This window comes from Siphateles boraxobius, unplaced genomic scaffold, assembly GCF_051911475.1.
Source record: "Siphateles boraxobius isolate OS27281-9 unplaced genomic scaffold, OSU_SipBor_1 5, whole genome shotgun sequence".
Classification (NCBI taxonomy): Eukaryota; Metazoa; Chordata; class Actinopteri; order Cypriniformes; family Leuciscidae; genus Siphateles; species Siphateles boraxobius.
The window spans coordinates 16629611-16648284 of record NW_027509141.1 but is presented as its reverse complement, the minus strand read 5'-3'; the positions used below and the strand labels follow the sequence as shown (position 1 = coordinate 16648284).

Below are 18674 nucleotides of genomic sequence, written 5' to 3'. Positions count from 1 at the left end.
ATGCTAGTTTTTATAGTTCATTAAATAGTACTACTGTGTCTGGGCACATGAAGATGAGGTGAAACAAGGCATGACTAAGGAAGATTCTACAAAATGTTTTATTGAAAAGCAAGACAGAACTACAAGAGCGTTGTACAATCTCAGAGGGGTCACGGGCTGAGCTGGGGGAGAAAGAAAAGCTCTCGAGCTTCTTTCACAGTATGTCTTACCTGAAGAGGTAGATTTATTGCATAACCTGAGAATCTGCAGTGCCAAAAAAAAGAAAAACAGCGATACAAATGACTACCACGAACTCCACACATTTAGAATGACCCCAAATACAGATGTACGTCTCAAAATAATAGCACAGACTTCTGCAGATGAGAGAAAATATTTGACTTGCATCAAGGAAATCCACACAAATCAAGTCCTGTTCTTATAATAAAAATCAACATTCTTATCCAAAATTTCAGATTAAATAATGAAAAGGAAAAAAAAAAAAATACAGGATTTTTATATAGAGAACAAAAACAGAAGTGTTGGAAGCTGGTGAAGATCTAACTTTCTGTTGTTGAGTTTTACAGTTTGGCAAGTTAAACATTCAGACCTGTCCATTTTTTTAAGGTTAGTTCAACTAAAAGTAGATTATCAAGTTCAATGCGCACTGAATGAAAATGCTGTATGAGTTGTTGGATTCAGTGTTGAGGAATGTACTGGCCAGTGTGAGGTTCAGATCAGAACATGAACAGAGCCAGAGGTTATAATGGACCCGAAGAGGCAAGTGTTTCTAGACCCTGTGTCCTTGACGAGATAATGACCAGTGCTGCGTTTCCCAAAAGCATCGTAAGCATATGTAGATCGCAGAACTGTTGCCACAAATCAATTTAACTCACGATTTTTTTGAGAAACGCAACACCGATCTTAAAGGGTTGTGAGGCTGTTTAGACAGGAAATTGGCAACTTCTACATTCATAAGTTCAGTTCTCGACATATAATTTCACATTAGCAATATTGAGAATGTCTGCAGCTCTTCAGAACATTTTAGCATTGAATGTAAAGAATTGTATAACAGACATTTTATTGTTGTTCATTAGAAAGTCCAAAAAAAGAGAATCACATTCAAAATATTTAGTATCAAATGTGTCAAGGCCCCTTTTAACGTGTGAAAAAGTTTTGCGTTAAGTTAAGAGTAAAAAATTGCGACCTGTCCATTTCAGACAGGCAAAAAAGTAATAATTACTCATATACTCACCCTCATGTTGTTCCAAACCTTTGACATAAAAGGTTTAAAAAAAATGTCTTTCCACACAATGAAAGTCAAGCATAAACTTTCATTATATCGACAAAAACTTTTTAAAATCTTTGAAATATCTTTGAAAAAAATTCTAATACAGGTTAAGACAGACATGAGGGCAATTAAACTATGATATTTGGATGAAATGCCCTTTTAACAAAAATAAATATATCCAAATAAAACGAAAGCTATTATTAGGACTAATCAACAGCAGAATCAGAATAAAACAAACCAAAGGAAGGATATTCTCACCTAATCTTGCTCTTTCAGCAAACAATATGCCATTATTCCAAAAATCTTAAGTATTAAGAAGAGATTTTTGCAAAGGAAGAAAAAAAAAATCAACCAATTAATAAAAATAAAAAAACATCCTACTGGCTTAAAGTGGCTTGGATACCCTAGTTCAATAAAAAACACCCTGTTTCTTAAATAAATGGGTTTGCAAAGTTGATGTGAATTTGAATGTAATATAAATGCACGTGGCATTTTACATTTTCTGTTGGTCATGCGTTTCTCTTCATCTGTCATACAACAGAAAAGTCCCTAGCGTAGAAATTTCAGTGAGACTGTTTGACCCTGCCCTAGTATTTCACATAATTGTTGGAGATGTAGCAGCCTTTTTCAAAGCCAAACTAGCACTTAATCAGATTCTCATATGAAAACCAGTCACAGGTGGTGAGAAGTTTTGACCCCTCTCTTATTTATAAGAAATGTATCTTCCTTTAAAGTCCATTTCATGTCCATTTTAGTCAAAGCAATAGAAGCGTGACTTGTCATGGACAAGTCTTGGCTCTAACTCAAAGTGCCAATGAGAAGGTAAGTGTGTGTTAATGTATCTCTCTCTATTATTAATGCCCTGTTTCTCCAGTCTCAAGGTTATCTGGTCATCTAGAGCTGGACTGGCTAGTTGACTATGTACGGTTATTTTAAGAGCAATATTAAACATTATATACATCCAAAATGATTTATTCAAATTCTAGAGGTCAGAGCGAAGAGCTACATTTTATTAAAGAAAAAACGAAAGATGTGCAACCACAGCACAGCTGAACAGGAAAGGGCTGGAAACAGATTGGGGGGAGGCGGGGTGGAGAAAACAGAAAGAAATATATGAAACAAAGCTGCATGGTGGGCCGTCTTGGACCACATGACCATTTCCTACGAAAATACAATGTGATAGAAAATAGGGAGTAAAAAGTGCTTGATTACCAACATATAGAGCAGTCAGCGTCTTCACTAATGTCCTGCTTTTTTCTCACAAATTTTATGATAATAATTGTTAGACAAAAATATATACCTCCACAAAGAAAAAAGAAAAGAATGGGCACCAGAAGGCAAGGCTCAGTCGTCAATGAGTTGTCTGGATGAGGTGGCGCCTGATGTCTCAGGTTGAAGCCCAAGTTTCTCTGTTTCAGGCACCAAACCCTCCATCTCTCCCTCCACCTCTCTCTCCATCTCTGGGTTGGAGAGCGCCTGTGGCTGGGGGTCTGGAGGCCCTGTACCTTCTTCCTCAGGATCTTTCGCTGGGCACTGAAGGGCCAGGAGTTTCTGGTTCAGGTCGTTGCGTTCTCTCTGCAGGGCCCTGCAAAGCTTCTCCAGACGATCCAGTTTGCCTTGGAGGGCCTTGTAATTCCTGTCCCGCACTGTTTTCTACAAGACAAACAAAAGTAGCAATTTCAGCAATCAGCAAGGGCACATTAAATTGCTCAAAAGGGACCGTAAACATTTATAAAGTTGCAAAAGATCAAATCAATTAATTACAAATATTCACTGCTCTTTTGAACTTTCTATTCATCAAAAAAAAAAATCATGGTTTCCACATAAACATTAATCAGCACAACTGTTTTCAACATCAATAAAAATAAGAAATGCTTCTTGATCATCAAATCAGGATATTAGAATGATTTCTGAAGGATCATGTGACACTGAAGACTGACGTAATGTTCAATACAACAACAAAAAATCAGCTTTGCATCACAGGAATAAATTAAATTTCATTACATTCTATTTAAAATATTAACAATATTTCACATTATTACTCTTTTTACTGCATTTCTAATTTAATAATGGAGCCTTGGTGAACAAACTTTAGAAAACATCCCCCTGTAGTCAATCATTTTATACCTTAAAGGGGTGGTCAAACACGATTTCACTTTCCTAACTTTAGCTAGTGTGTAATTTTGCTGTTTTAGCATAAACAACATCTGCAAAGTTACAGTGCTCAAAGTTCAAAGCAAAGGTAGATATTTGCTTTAAAAAAATTAAATTTCTAAGGACTACAGCAAACGACCAGTTTTGGAATACACGACATTCCTCCGGGTTTGCTGACATCAGAAAATCCCATTAACCCCTCCTCCGAGAATACTTAATAAGCGGGGCGAGGCCATTTTATATTGCTGCTTTGGGGATGAGTTGTCGCAATGCCGTCGAAACGCTGCTGTTATTTTCATCCCGGTTGCAGGTCCACTTTGTTCAGCCTTCATAGGGACGAGGGAGTTAGGGATCAATGGTTCAAATTTATTTTTCACTCGGTGATTATGACCCAAATCTCGCTCTCTGTGCTGCACGTTACGGAGGAAAGCTTCCACAATCTTGGCGAGTACAATGCAGGATTCGCAAAACGGCTTGTAAGACTCCCTCATAGGTTTTCCCCATCCACTAGTTCATCCTTACCTCACTGTTCCTTAGGTGTCAAAGGTATTAAGAAATAGGGAAAGATGGAACAACAATAGCAGACTAAAAAAGTTTACAACCCTAGTGTTTGAACAAATACTGCTCTCCTGTCTTTTGTTTTCTTTCTTACTCTGTGCAGACACCACTGATGGCTGTCCCAGGACCCATACGCACCGACCTCCTCATCTGCGTATGACGCCACAACCTCCAGAAAACAACTAGACCCACTGCCAAACCAACTATCACGAAAAGAAAAAAAAAAAAGAAAATACACAACGCAGAGACTCACATACGAAACCTTCAGTCACCCATCAACATGATCAAGATTGTCGTACCAGTAACATGACGGACACTCTCACTTCGCACAAGATAATGATCTTACAGAACAGAGTGGCCTTGGATTACATTCTAGCAACGCAAGGAGGAGCCTGCACCATCATCGGACCTGAGTGCTGCACCAGTTTTAATGGATCCAACAAAGAACTTGAACAAAATCCAACAAGATATTCTTGATCTTTCAGCAAAATTACACCAGTTAACTGAAGATAATTCTTCATGGTTCGGAAACTTGTTACGCAATTGCAGAAACAGCAACACAGAAGCATGTGCCTGTAACGACCACAAGTTACAAGAATGAACTTTTAAAGTGTTTAAATTTGTATATAATGTGAGAGTTGTTAGAACTCTCAAAGGGGGAAATGTAGTGATACAAATTTATTAAATGTTTTAATTTAGGTTCCAATACAATAGTATAGAAACTGAGAAAGTTTAGTAGACTGAATTTAGATATCAAAGTATCAGCAAGAGATTCATTGCCAGTCCTGTTCTCTCTATTGTAAGTTAAATTGATCAGAGCATTGAGATAAAACACTGTGTTTTAGCTATTGAGTTAGACTTGTGTTTTAGCTATTGAGTTAGACTTGGGAAGACTACAGCGATGCCACAGCAATAAAGAACTCTGCTTAAAAGATACCCACAAGTCTCCTGGTCTTTCGCTTCTAAGTCTCCTACACTTAAGAAGAAAAAGGTTCACAACAAAAGCATATTTAAAACACCACATAAACATAAAAAAAACCTTGATTTTCAGACAGGTAGTCTTTTTTTTAAATCCCAGACGTTTGAACAGTACTATATATACATAATATCAAAACTGATCAACTGTAGTTCTCTTTCATCATCTCGTGTTCGAGATCCACCTATGGGAAGGGCATCCGTACCTGACCTCTGCAGAAGCATCCAATTGCACCAAGTCTGGCTAGACAGACAGAAGCGCGCAGCCAATGCCAGGTGAGGCCACACCCCCTCACCTAAGGGCATATAACATCTGGGCGCGCTGCTATTCCTCAGTTGACATTCGCTTCTCGCGATCTCTGCATCTCACAGCTCGGTTGGATTTTTACACTGCTCACCTCGTGTCTTCAGGAGGACATATCGACCAGATCAGCCTCCGCCGGACGTGACAGTTGTTTATTTTTCAACTACTGCTGCTTTGCATTCGGAGCCGCCCACGCTCTCGCTATTTTCACCGTTTCTCCTCACGGCTGCCCGCCACGGATTTCTCCGTTTTCTTCGCTGGTATGTCACTGTCTAAGCCTGCAGCCTCTCCAGGGGATAGCATGTCACGGGCCTGCCCGGCCGCGTGTGGTGCCCTCATCGCAGCTAAGGATCTTCATCAGCTTTGCGTGGTCTGTTTGGGTCTTAAGCACGCTCGGGAAGCCCTTGAAAACCCGGAGAATTGCAGTTTCTGCCTCTTGCTGCCTAGGAAGCTGCTAAAACGCCGTCTTAAGGTGGCAGTGACACAGTGCACCGGGCTCAGCCCTTCTGACTCGGACGGGGGACACGGTGATGACGACGCGCTACCGGGGGCCTCCCGGGCGCAACGTCTCTCGTCTGGGCTGACCAGCCCAATCCCGCCTTCCCCGAGGAGGACATCTTCGGGGACAACCTCACTCTCGTCCACGACCTGCCCGGCTCTGGCGAAGAGGAGGATGCGGCCATTCTTGGGGTTTCAGAGGACGAGGAGGCCATCCCGCCCTCTGGTGTTCCCCAGGCTACGGCCCACGCGGTTCTGCCTCAAGCCATCCTCCTGGAAGTGTGTGAGCGAGCGGCCGCTCGTCTCAACATCGAATGGCCGGCACCGCAGAGCGCCACCGACCAGGAGAGGGATATTTATGATGGGAAAGTGCTGGGACCCCCTCCCGGCCCGAGGAAACAACTCTTTCCCATCCTCCCGGCGTGCGCGGAGCACATGAGAAATTATTGGAGCGACCCGCTCGACTTCAAACACGGTCTCACGGGACTCGAGGTTAAGGACATGGCGGCGCACGGTATGGGCGAACCTCCCACCGTCGAACCTTCCATCGCCAGGCACCTTAACCCCGCTCAGGGCGGGCTGCTCGCTCCCCCCAAGCCGGTCTTGCCCAACAAGATGGACCGTTTTGCTGCCTCCGTTCACCAGGCAGCTTATAAGTCCTCGGCCGTGGCTGTCAGGGCCCTTAACGTTTCTTCGCTCCTCTCCGCCTACCAGGCGGAGATCCTTGAAGAGTTAGGGCAACAATTGGAAAAGGGAAATCCTTCTGAAACCCTGTGGAAGGAGATCCTAACGGTGAACGACCTCGTCCTCCGTAACGCTCGGCAGGCCGTCCAAGCTTGCGGGCGCTCCATGGCGCTTTCCGTGGTCGGAGAGCGCGCGCTCTGGCTGAACCTGTCGGGACTCCCTGACAGTGAGAAACGGCGCATCGCGGGCGCGCCGGTGGAGCCCGGCCGGGCTCTCTTCGGCCCCGCCGTCGCACTGATGCAACAACGGTGTGACGATAAGAAAAAGGAGGATGAGGCCTTCAAGCTTTGCCTTCCTAGGAAGTCAGTCCCACGCCAGGCGCCCCCTGTGCGTTTGCCTAACCACCGCCACGGGACGACAGTTTCATCAGGGCAGAGAAAAGCCCCGCAACAAACCACCCCCTCGGCAACATAACCCAGCACCTACACACAAGCACTGGGGTAAGCCCGCTCCCGCCGCGGCCGCGAGACCTGCGAATTCCAACCCCACCGACTCGAAACGCAAGCGGCCTGCCTGATGTTCAGCCGATGGGGGCTTCGAGTCCATGTTCACGGGCCGCAAGCCCTTCGGACTCCCCTCCTCTTCTAGGACCCCCGTCCAAAAAACCCAGGGGGTCCCGCGGATGGGTCAGCTCTCCGTGTGTAAACGAGACTGCCCAGCTCGTGTGTTCGAGAGATGTGTGTTTTCCCCCCACGTTCAGGGGGCCCTTTGTAAGGGAAAGTTTAAGCTCAGTGACACCACACTGCCCACACTCTGTTCCCCTCACTCTCTCAATAAAGGCTTCGACCCCAGTGTTTGCCCAACACAAAACACACAAAACACAAAAAAATACGAATCAAATGAATTCGTTTCGGTGGGAAAACCTCTCTCCGCAGAGAGAATTCATCTCACTGCAGAGAGAGGAAATCCCTCCGAACCCCTGCATGTCGCCTCTAGTGTACCCACTAGATGGCGCCATTGCATCACAAATAAACCTGTCGGTCTCACACAGCTCCGCTCTGGCCCGAGCGGGAGCTCTCGCGAGTCACGAAGCGGCTTGCCGAACCGTTTCAGCTCCCGAGTGGGTGATGCGTACAGTAATGCAGGGTTACAGATTGCAATTCGCAGTAAAACCCCCGCATTTCAACGGCATTCTCTTTTCTCACACGGAAGAGAACGCCTCTCACATTCTGAAAGAGGAAATTTCATCTCTCTTAAACAAGGGAGCGATTCAGGTGGTACCTCCCAATCTGATGAACCAGGGTTTTTATTCCCGTTATTTTCTGGTCCCGAAAAAAGGCGGCTCTCTCCGCCCTATCTTGGACCTTCGAGTGTTGAACAAACATTTGAGGAAATACAATTTCAGAATGCTGACACAAGGCGCACTCGCCCGTGCCATAAAACAGAACGACTGGTTCACATCAGTCGATCTGAAAGATGCTTTCTTTCACATAAGCATCTATCCTCCGCACAGGAAGTTTCTTCGTTTCGCCTACCAGGGCATATGTTACGAATTCACAGTTCTTCCGTTTGGACTCAGTTTGAGTCCCCGGTCTTTCTGTCTGTGCGCGGAGGCGGGCTTAGCACCTCTGAGAATATCAGGTCTGAGAATCCTGACTTATATAGACGATTGGCTCATCATAGCCGAATCAAAGGAGAAGGTGTTGCAGGACACCGACCGTGTGCTCGCGCACATCACATCGCTCGGGTTTCAAGTGAATGTGAGCAAGAGCAATTTCACGCCCAGTCAGAATGTCATTTTCTTGGGCTTGGAGTTGAATTCGGTCTCCATGCGAGCGCGCCTCTCTCAAGAGCGCGTTCTCTCTCTGATGAACTGTCTGACGCAGTTCAGAGAAGGGGCGAAAGTGCAATATCGCACATGTCTCAGGCTACAGGGTCTCATGGCTTCATCCACCCAAGTTGTGCCATTGGGACTTCTGAGGATGAGGGCGTTCATGAAATGGGTCTTGTCACTACATTTCAGCCCGATTCGCGACCTTTGCCGCTCGGTAACAGTGACACGCGCCTGCTCGGCGACCTTGCGCCACTGGGAGAGAGAGAACTTTTACGCACGGGGAACCCCTCTGGGGGCGGTTACGATGCGGAAAGTTGTGACGACATATGCGTCCTTGACAGGCTGGGGTGCCACCCAGGAGGGCAGAACGGTGAACGGTCTGTGGCCAAACAGACTACGTTCAGCGCACATAAACTATTTAGAGCTTTTAACCATTTGGAAAGCTCTGAATCATTTTCTGCCTCGCCTGCAGGGACATCACGTTCTAGTACGGTGCGACAATACCACGGCTGTGGCTTATATCAACCGTCAGGGCGGCATGCGCTCGTCGAAACTCCACGCTCTAGCTTACAAGCTTTTGGTGTGGAGCAGACGGGTTTTCCTGTCGTTACGCGCAACTCACGTTCCGGGCATTCTGAACAGAGGTGCGGATCTGCTATCAAGGGGAAACCCAATCTACGGAGATTGGCGTCTTCACCCTCAGATAGTGGAAATGCTATGGATGAGATTCGGACGGGCGAGCGTAGATCTATTCGCCTCGCGCGAAAACTACCATTGTCCTATGTTCTTCTCTCTAAGGGACATGGACTCGCCCCTCGGGGTAGACGCACTGGCCCACCCATGGCCCAGAATGCTCCTGTATGCTTTTCCTCCCCTGTGCCTGATAATTCCCTCATTGGCCAGGGTGAGAGAGCAGGGCCTGTCTCTCATTCTGATAGCACCCAGGTGGCCCAAGGCACCATGGCTGGCGGAGATAATTCCTCTGTTATACGCCGAGCCGTGGCGCCTTCCCGTTCGCACGGATCTATTGTCCCAAGCCAACGGGGAGATTTACCACCCCCACCCGGACAGGGTGGCTCTCTGGGCCTGGCCCGTGAGAGGACGAACCTGAACGCACTTGGGCTTTCGCCGCGTGTGGTCGCCACTATTCAGAATGCCAGGGCCGTCTCTACACGGTCCTTATATGGCTGTAAGTGGCACGTGTTCGAAGGGTGGTGCGATGGGCGCGGTCTCACATCTTATCAGTGCTCAGTTCCTGATATTTTGTGTTTCCTTCAGGACCTCATGGAAAAAGGGAGGTCTTTTTCCACCATTAAGGTCTATTTGGCTGCGATTTCAGCCTGTCATGTGGGTTTTGAGGGCTCTACTGTCGGGCAGCACCCTCTAATCCGCAGATTTATGAAGGGTGCACGCCGCTCGTTGCCAGTCATCAGGAGAACTGTTCCGGAATGGGACCTCTCCATGGTGCTGGAAGCACTGTCTCAACATCCTTTTGAGCCCCTGGGGAGTATTTCCCTTAAGCTGCTGTCCTTCAAGACAGCTTTGCTCTTGGCCTTGGCATCTGCCAAACGTGTCAGTGAGCTACATGCACTCTCGGTTCACCCCTCGTGCACTAAGTTCTCCCTCAGTGGAGATAAGGTTTCCCTTAAGCCTAACCCGGCCTTCATGCCGAAGTGCTTCCCTGCGTTCACTTCGGAGGTGTTGGAGCTGTCCGCTTTTCACCCTCCACCTTTTACCTCTCTGGAGGATCAGAGGCTGAATGCTTTGTGTCCAGTCCGTGCTTTACAGGCTTATATGACCAGGACCAGCGCTTTCCGGAAGAGCGACCAGCTCTTTGTTTCATGGGCCCCTCCGCACAGAGGGAGTCCCATATCGAAGCAACGCCTCTCACATTGGGTTGTGGGCGCTATAACTATGGCTTATGAAGCAAAGGGAGTGCAGCCCCCAAGGGGCATCAGAGCTCATTCCACAAGGGGCTTAGCCGCCTCTTGGGCTTTGTTAAGGGGAGTGTCACTGCAGGACATCTGCTCCGCTGCCAGTTGGGCTTCTCCTCATACCTTTGTGCGTTACTACCGGATTGATGTCACCAGAACCTCGGTAGCACATTCGGTTTTAGGGGTTGGGTCTTCTTAGCTCTTCCCTGTACCCTGTTGAAACCAATAAGAGTGAATGGGCCGGCTGGTCATGTTCATTCTTGCCACCAAACATTTACTTCCCGTTATGGGTTTAGTTTATGTGCCTTGGTGGGTTGGGGGTACTTACATGTATGTGTCTCATGCATGCTTCATGTCCTGCGTGTCCACAGCAGTCGGTGTGGCGTCACCTTTGCAGGTTCATGATTAATGGACGTGTCAGGCACCGCCTCCCCGAGGTGACCGTCTTTCTCTGGCTTTCAGAACCTCACTGTGAGTGTATTGGGCAATCGGGGAGCTGTCCATGTCTCTCCCATAGGTGGATCTCGAACACGAGATGATGAAAGAGAACAATAGGTTACTATCGTAACCCCGGTTCTCTGAAACATCGAGTGGAGAGATCCACCAGCTTTGCCCCGCTTGCTGCACGAGAAGCGAATATACTTACTGAGGAATAGCAGCGCGCCCAGATGTTATATGCCCTTAGGTGAGGGGGTGTGGCCTCACCTGGCATTGGCTGCGCGCTTCTGTCTGTCTAGCCAGACTTGGTGCAATTGGATGCTTCTGCAGAGGTCAGGTACGGATGCCCTTCCCATAGGTGGATCTCTCCACTCGATGTTTCAGAGAACCGGGGTTACGATAGTAACCTATTGTTATACAGAATGTCTTGACCATTCTCTTATTATTAAGACATACCGTATAAAACTGAACAATTTTAGCACACATTAATTAACAAAGTTCAGGGTGTGTGTACAGCTCAGATTTTGTAAGGAAAATGTCTAATATGTCACAAAATCTGAAGTGTACAGCTGTAAGACTGGAAAAACTGGAGGAACTGTAAGAGAGGGCTGCTCTCTGAAAAAACAAAGGAAATTACCATTTGAACTCACTCTTGTGCACCATTCGAGACGCAAGTCTCACCTCAGAATCATTCTAATCTACATCTTTTTCCCTCGACCCCCACTCTATCACTCTTGGTGAGATCACCCAAACTCACACAAGAATCTATATGGTTTTAATGTGAACAATTATCATACCGTTTTATATTTTTGATATCATTTTAAATGCCTCAGTGCGACTGGTACAAATGTCTAAATTCCCAATGAAGTAAACCAAAAGGTAATAAAGTTCTTAAGAGTTTAGAAATATCTTGCACACAGAAGGGGGTGACTTTCAAGCAAATGGCCCCCTGCACACAAAAGGTGTGACCTCCAAAATCAAATTACCATTGTTAGCACATGTTACCATGTGAAGGAGGTTCTGGCTATATAATGGAATGCAGCAAAAAGATCAGGGCCTTTTCTGTACCTCAGATCAGCCCATGAGGCTGAGAGTCGTCGAGATATTGATTATCTTTGAACTGATCATGAAATTGTATTGTTACATTTGATTATTCTAACGGACTTTGATATTATTTACATTAGAGTCAAAATGAATAGCCAAAACATTCGCTCACATTTAATGATGCACGGATATCATTAAAACGTTTTTCATTTATGGAGTCAGATGAATTAACGAGTTAATACATATGAGAAAATGTATTGAATTTAATCAAAAATACTTTGCCGCAAGAAAAGACCTTCCGTGCTGGTCGGAAGCCGGACCTTGGGGCGATCGAGCGCGAGTTTACATACACACTAAACTATTACGCTAATAATTAATAATGCGTGCTACAGTTGTATGTATATGTATGTAAAAAAAATAAATATATATATATATATATATATATATATCGTCGCTGTCGGTCGGAAACCTCGTATGTCCAAATTTGGTCAATTTCATATTTTTTCACAAATCGATGCTATTGGTCAGTCTCCACGTGGGTCTGTTTTTTTTACAAATTATTAACCAATCGAAAGTGTTGAAAATAGCTTGTGAGCAAACCTCTTAACTCCATTGGACACTTCAACTGTCTGAGACACCTCGTAACTCCACCAATTTCTCACTTGGCACGCCGCTCCGGGAGCTTCGCAGCATTTTTTTCTCCTCAGGATTGGAGGTCGCAATCCTCGTCGAGCAACACGTCCTCTGAGGTAAATATCCTTATTCATGATTCAGTTATATAAATTATATAATAACAGTTTATATATTATATATAACAGTTTTATCTCGATCGAAGTAATGGTAGTGCTAGTGTAGTGTGATGTATCGTTTCTGAGGATGCTAGATTTTCCTTTCTGCTAACTTAGGTCTTGCATTGGACGCTAAGTTAGCTAAGTTAACTTATCTTGTTGATTGAAATCTTCCATGGTTTTGTTTCTGACAAGGAAATGTAATTTAAACCGCAAAAACTGCCTGTCGTTGACTTAGCCGTTATGTATTGGTTTTGTCGTCATGTTAGGTGAGATAGCTAACGTGATTTTCGTGGGGCTTAAAGGTGCATTGCGCAACAATTCATGTTAAAAATACACGTTTTCTAACCCATACATGCATAAACAATTGCCTGATGGACTGAATGAGCCCTTCTCTGATCACTGCAATTGCCTCTATAATCCTGTACAGTAAAATAAATAAGAGGGATTCGGGTTCGAATTTGAGACTGGGCGTGAAGTCATGCGCGTTCACGCTCACCAGGCTATGTCTCGCAGGTTTGTGTATTCACCGGCGCCGCCATTCTCCGCATCAGCGAAGACAACTCGTGTGTCAAAGGTAGAAGATGGATTCAAAGAGACCGGCTTGTAGTCCATTCCAAACCCCAACGCAAACTCCACGTAAAGTAAAGAAAAGAAAATTGTCGTCTAGTGCCACCAAAAGGTCCAAATTGGAGTCAGACAGGCGTCGGAGTAAGACGAGAGTCTAGCAGCTACCTCGGGAAGGCATTCAACAAATGGAGAGATCTCAGGTCTGCTCTTGGTCTCAAACGGGATCCTCAGTTGGCTTTTTTCTTGATAAAACGGTAAGATATAGCCCAGTCTCTAATGTTTGATACAGCCTTGTGTCCATTGCTAACATGCTAAGGTGTTCATGTCATTGACCAACAAGGAAGAACGCCGTTGCATTTGCTATATTGTATTTTTCGGTAAAAATAGTAAATTGTTCCCGTGAATGTGGTACATTTTGTATGTAGTATATATGAGGTATGTGGGAGCTCGTATTCTATCAAAACGAGGAAAACGTAAAATATTTTGGTATTGTGATAAAATACATGTTTTATTCTGAACATTGCAGGAAGGGAAATACAATGGTAAAGGGGTAAATATTTTTACTTTACTCATACTGTTTAGCAGACTAACTATTTACTAAATAAAGTATTGACACATTTCACATTAATGTTTGTCAGTGTGTATTGTCCCTGTCAAAATATCTACTAAATAAATCAGCGCTACATGTAGTTTAGTGATTAGCAAAACAGTTCAAGATTCTTGAGTGTGATATAACATGCTGATAAAATGACCGATAATTAGACAGAAATTTTGAGTAAATTATAACAGAAAAAGGATGTATTTTTATTGGAATATTCTACTTAGCAGATCAATAACAGGCTGAACCCCGCAAGTCTTCGGCGGATTAGCCTGTTTGGCTTTTATGAAAACGTCATGGTGACATTTGATTGTTTATTACCTTGAGACATTTGAGTGAACGTTGTTGACCAACTGTGTATGGTATGATTATTATTTTGAGCTTTTGCGAAGTAATCAATTATATTGTTCATGAACGTGTTTTCATAACAATACAATCATAGGTGGATACAGTAAAAACATAAACAAAGTTTTCTACTACCCCCGTTTTTCCCCTCACACATAAGAGTAATTTACTCAAATGTCTTTCCTTCCATATTTTTGAAATGACTTGCAGATTTATAACTTTATTACCACTGAAGACATTTTGGCTGTACACCAAAGATCTGTGCGGCAGATGCTCCTTTAGTTATGAACAGCTCGTGCTCGTGCATGCGTGCGTGTGCGTGTAGTCCATGAGCGTGCACAACTATGGTTGCAGTTTCTCTTGTCGCCAGAGGGGGCGTAGTTCTGCAAAAACTCAGAGACTTGCGTTTTGCACCTTTAAAGAAAAAATCTCTCGACCTCTCAACCTGCTAACGCTAGTTCTGGCACTCGTCTGAGGAACAACATAATTTAATGTACTATGTCAGGATTGTAGCTTACAATGTCAAGGCATTCCGTCATGTTTAACAAGTAGCTACCTTTTACGTCATGCTCATCACATTAAGCAAGCTAGCTGGCTTCATGCCTTGTTATCATACGTAAACATGCCGTATAACTTAGTGAAACGATCATTTGACCTGTATTTATTTTATTTTTTGCAGCAACCAAGTCTGTGTCCTTAGAGGAACTCTGTCAGATGGTCAATGTGCCATATGATCAGGCAAGGGCCCTAATAGACAGTGAGAGCTCTGATGGAGAGTGTAACGTTAGAGAGAGAGGAAGTAACAGTGGTGGAGGATACAGTGGTGCATGCTGGTAGTGAATTTCTGAGAGATAATCATGATTTCACATGCCAAAATGAATGAGTTTTAATGCAGATGGATTTCACAACAATAGAAATAAAAAATGCACAATAATTGTAGCATGTGTCTGAAAAGATTTCTCTGGAGGAAGAGGAGGCCTCACTGCTGGCTCCAGAGCAGGTGCAGTTTGACACGGGTAGGTTTGATGCTTTTCTACATTTTCTCATTAAATTGGATAAGGTCCTTCAACTATAGCCCTCACTGTTGACAGTTTATAAAGATGCAACTCCTTCATGCACATTTGGTTTGTGTGTGTATTTTGAAGTTTTCCATGGTGGAGGCGATGAGGACTCGGATGCAGAGCATTCATGCTCAGATGCTGAGGAAGACGCACCTCCAAGGAAAAGAGGCTTCCAGTGTGACCAGACTTATTACTTATTATATAAGTAAAAAGAAATCTCTAGTTAATACCACTAACAAGGCTCAAATAGCCCCACACCAACACGGTAGCATAATGAGGGTCCAAACCGAAGCACTGAGAACTTTGTAAGTGTACAGACAGTTTAATAATAATATGCTTTCTAAAGACAGTACCATCGCGGAGCCATCTTTGGGAAACAGTCTTGACCAGTCGAACCACGAACGCCGTGTTCTGAGCTGAACTGTGACTTGGAATCTCACAGTTCAGCTCACTTAACACGGCGTTCGTGGTTCGACTGGTCAAGACTGTTTACCAAAGATGGCTCCGCGATGGTACTGTCTTTATAAAGTATATTATTATTAAACTGTCTGTACACTTAAAGTTCTCAGTGCTTCGGTTTGTATGTAGAGACCCTCATTAAGCTACCGTGTTAGTGTGGGGCTATTTTGAGCCTTGTTAGTGGTATTAACTAGAGATTTCTTTTTACTTATTATATGCCCCCATATACTAGCGTTAAAAGCTAAACAGTTTTTAGAGATAAAACTCTTTACACTCGATTATCATGAAAGAAAATCCCAGAGAACAGTCGACTCGGTACCAATGTGTTATTACACCCCAGGTTCATTTTGCGCCGGAGTTCTCCTTTAATACAGTCAATATCATGGCAATGTAACAACACACACAGAGCCTCACAGATACATGCACACAGACAAGGGCTAACCATACTCACAAACACAAATACACAAGCCTTAACTGTGATTTTATTATATTATAAATATTATTTTATATATTAATATGATATAATTTATTTTATTGTTAAATTATTATATCAGTTATTGATGTATTTTAAATGTCTACTTATTATAGGCTTATTATAAATGTGCATTGAAGTTTTAAAATGTATATAATATAATGCTTGAATTGAATGTTTTGTATACAACCATTAAATTATTGTTTTTATTATTATTTTACTGACTCGAAGTTCCCTTTCTTGGCACTGTGCATGTAAAATACCCCATCTAGTGTTTTTATGGGAGAAAAAAAACAGCTGTCTACTGGCGTCAAGCAAGCCTATCTTTGTAAACCTTCTATCTTAACTCTGTCTGTTTTTTAGGCAATAACGAGTGAAAATAGTTAGGTTAGATACATTTGAGTAAGCCTGTTTGGTTAAAAATCGAAAGCTGTAATGCTTAGGTGCAGAAGGAAGCCCGTGAGCCACAAAGGTAGGTTTGCGTGCAGATTAGGCTAATTTCCGCCTCTTAGACAGCTCGTTTTTTTTTTGTATTGCAGCACTTATAGCTCATAAACTTTTAAAATAGAGTTTAGGAAGGTATATGTAACCACAATCATAAGCTTTGATTAGCTCTTAAAGCCTTGTCTCGTCAAAACGCAACCGCGGACTTTAATGAACACAGCTGGCAGCAGCGAAGTCTGTGTCCGTTCCATTCTTATCAACGACAGCGTAAACTCGTATCTCCCTGCTCCCAAGTCATAAACCTCGTATCTCCGATTAAACATGATTTTGGGGAAATGTGTTAATGTTGGTACACAACAGTATATAATAGCAATATAAGGTATAATACCAATTTTAACGATACAATGTTTAATAACTCAAAAAATATGCAGTTCTTTTTATTTCCTGAAAAATAACGGTTTTGGAGATACGACAGCAACGATATAGACATTGTGTATACTATAGTTGTTCACTTTGTAGTCCTAAAACCAGGAAGAGAATAAGCATTTTTGTGCTTTTTAATTAAGTCTGTAATTAAAATTACTTGTACATTTACAGTACAGTACATAAAGTGAAGAAACATTCACATTTTGTTCTACAACTTTGTGGCAAGCAGGGGGAAGTCCATGGCGTGATTGCTAATGATCGTCATCTGCGCACCACACCGGTCTCGAGTCCCGTGGAGGAGCTCCGAAAGGATAAAAGGAGGAGAGAGGAACATGGCTGGACTTTATGTTGGTGCTTTATTTTAGTTAATGCTGCAGTGGTCCATGAGGAGCTGCTGCTGCTGCTTTACTTTCGTTTTGTTCTTTAAGTTTATTTTATTATTAAAGTTATGTTTAGCGTTCGCCGGTTCCTGCCTCCTCCTTCCCTGAACACAAACCTTTAGTAAATGCTATGCGTTTAAAAGACACAAGAGCTCTATTATTCCTCTCACCTCTTCTGCCATTTGCAGTAGAGTCTGGTTGTTAGTCTCCCATTTGGTCCTCCATAGCGTGGTCTCCTTCTCAAGCTTCTTTATCTTCTTTGTCATCTGTCACAGAAAATAAAATTGTTATGCAAACCATGCCTTACCATACAGATAATTATAACATCGTATGTTTCAAGATTTCCTTTGATTGTCTTTTAAACAATAAGTACTAATTACTTAAAGGTATTGTAGGTAGAAATCCCCAAAAATACTTTTTTCCAATTTTTTTCAAACTGTCTTTATATATCAATGCATAATTAAAATGTAAGTACTCTGGAAAATAAATTATAAAAATCGAGTGTCTGTAGTTCTCTCAGGACTGTAATAAACACAGCTCATTATTCCATTCGGGACGAAAGAAATGATTGGCTGGGGCGACTGTCACTCTCCCTCGCTACCATGGATACCACCTCTGCTGATACAGGAGGAGCCCAAATGCGCGCACCCGTTTGAAAAGGAATGGAAGCTAGTAATAACAAACAATTATGGCAGAGAAAGAACAGTCACAATTCTCAGTAACGTTACCTGCATATAGAGGCAGCGATGTCAAACGAGTTAAAAAAAGGAAGACAGTATTTGAAAAGGCTATGAACAAAAAGTCTTTGGATAAATAAAGAAATCATAAGAGAGTCGGCGTGGCTTTCCAGCGTCGGCTACTACTGAGTGATCTCAAGGGGCTGAAAAGTGACTCCATGATGGCTTTATTTCTGCTGGACAGGTAATCTTGCTGTTTTCATTTTGATGGCATTTATTTTTTCATGAAGCATGTATCACTAGCACACCTAACTACCTAATATTAGCTAACTAACGTTACGTAGCATAACTAACGGTACTGGCTTAGCTATGACAGTGTAACTTTGGTGTCGACTAGTATAACGTTACTGTTAGTGAGCCAGGGTTGAGACGATAAATAAGCAATAGGCCTATCTGCAGTCGAAAGCTGTTTTATTTAATTTCGCCGAATCTAACTTTAGGTTAAAAAGTTTAGGGGATCTATTTTTATACCTAGCTTTACCCTCTGCCTAAACTGTGTTCCTATTTTCACCGTGAACTCTACCTGCTCCGTTTTTTCACGTTTGGTTTGTTGTTATATGCTCTACATATGTTTACATATGTCTTTATGTTGTATCTGTATGTGCTATACAATATATGTTGTGTGTGTGTGTGTTATATTATCTTGGGTCTGCAATGCAGTTGTGAGAAGGTGTTTGAGTGTATGTAATTCAGTTTATCTGTAA

At 43.3% G+C, this 18674-nt stretch overlaps 1 protein-coding gene across 3 annotated transcripts in view; it reads right to left on the bottom strand.

Moving 5' to 3' along the window:
* Positions 1-82: 82 nt before the first annotated feature.
* txlng (taxilin gamma) overlaps positions 83-18674 on the bottom strand; it is a 32536-nt gene continuing 13944 nt past the window's right edge. For all 3 annotated transcript variants that reach the window (XM_077202890.1, XM_077202891.1, XM_077202892.1), the window contains exons 8-9: positions 17404-17499; positions 83-2920 (exon numbers count right to left, since the gene is read on the bottom strand). In XM_077202890.1, the coding sequence (XP_077059005.1) occupies positions 2612-2920; positions 17404-17499 (405 nt within the window). In that variant the 3' untranslated portion in view covers positions 83-2611. The remainder of the gene's footprint in view (positions 2921-17403; positions 17500-18674) is intronic.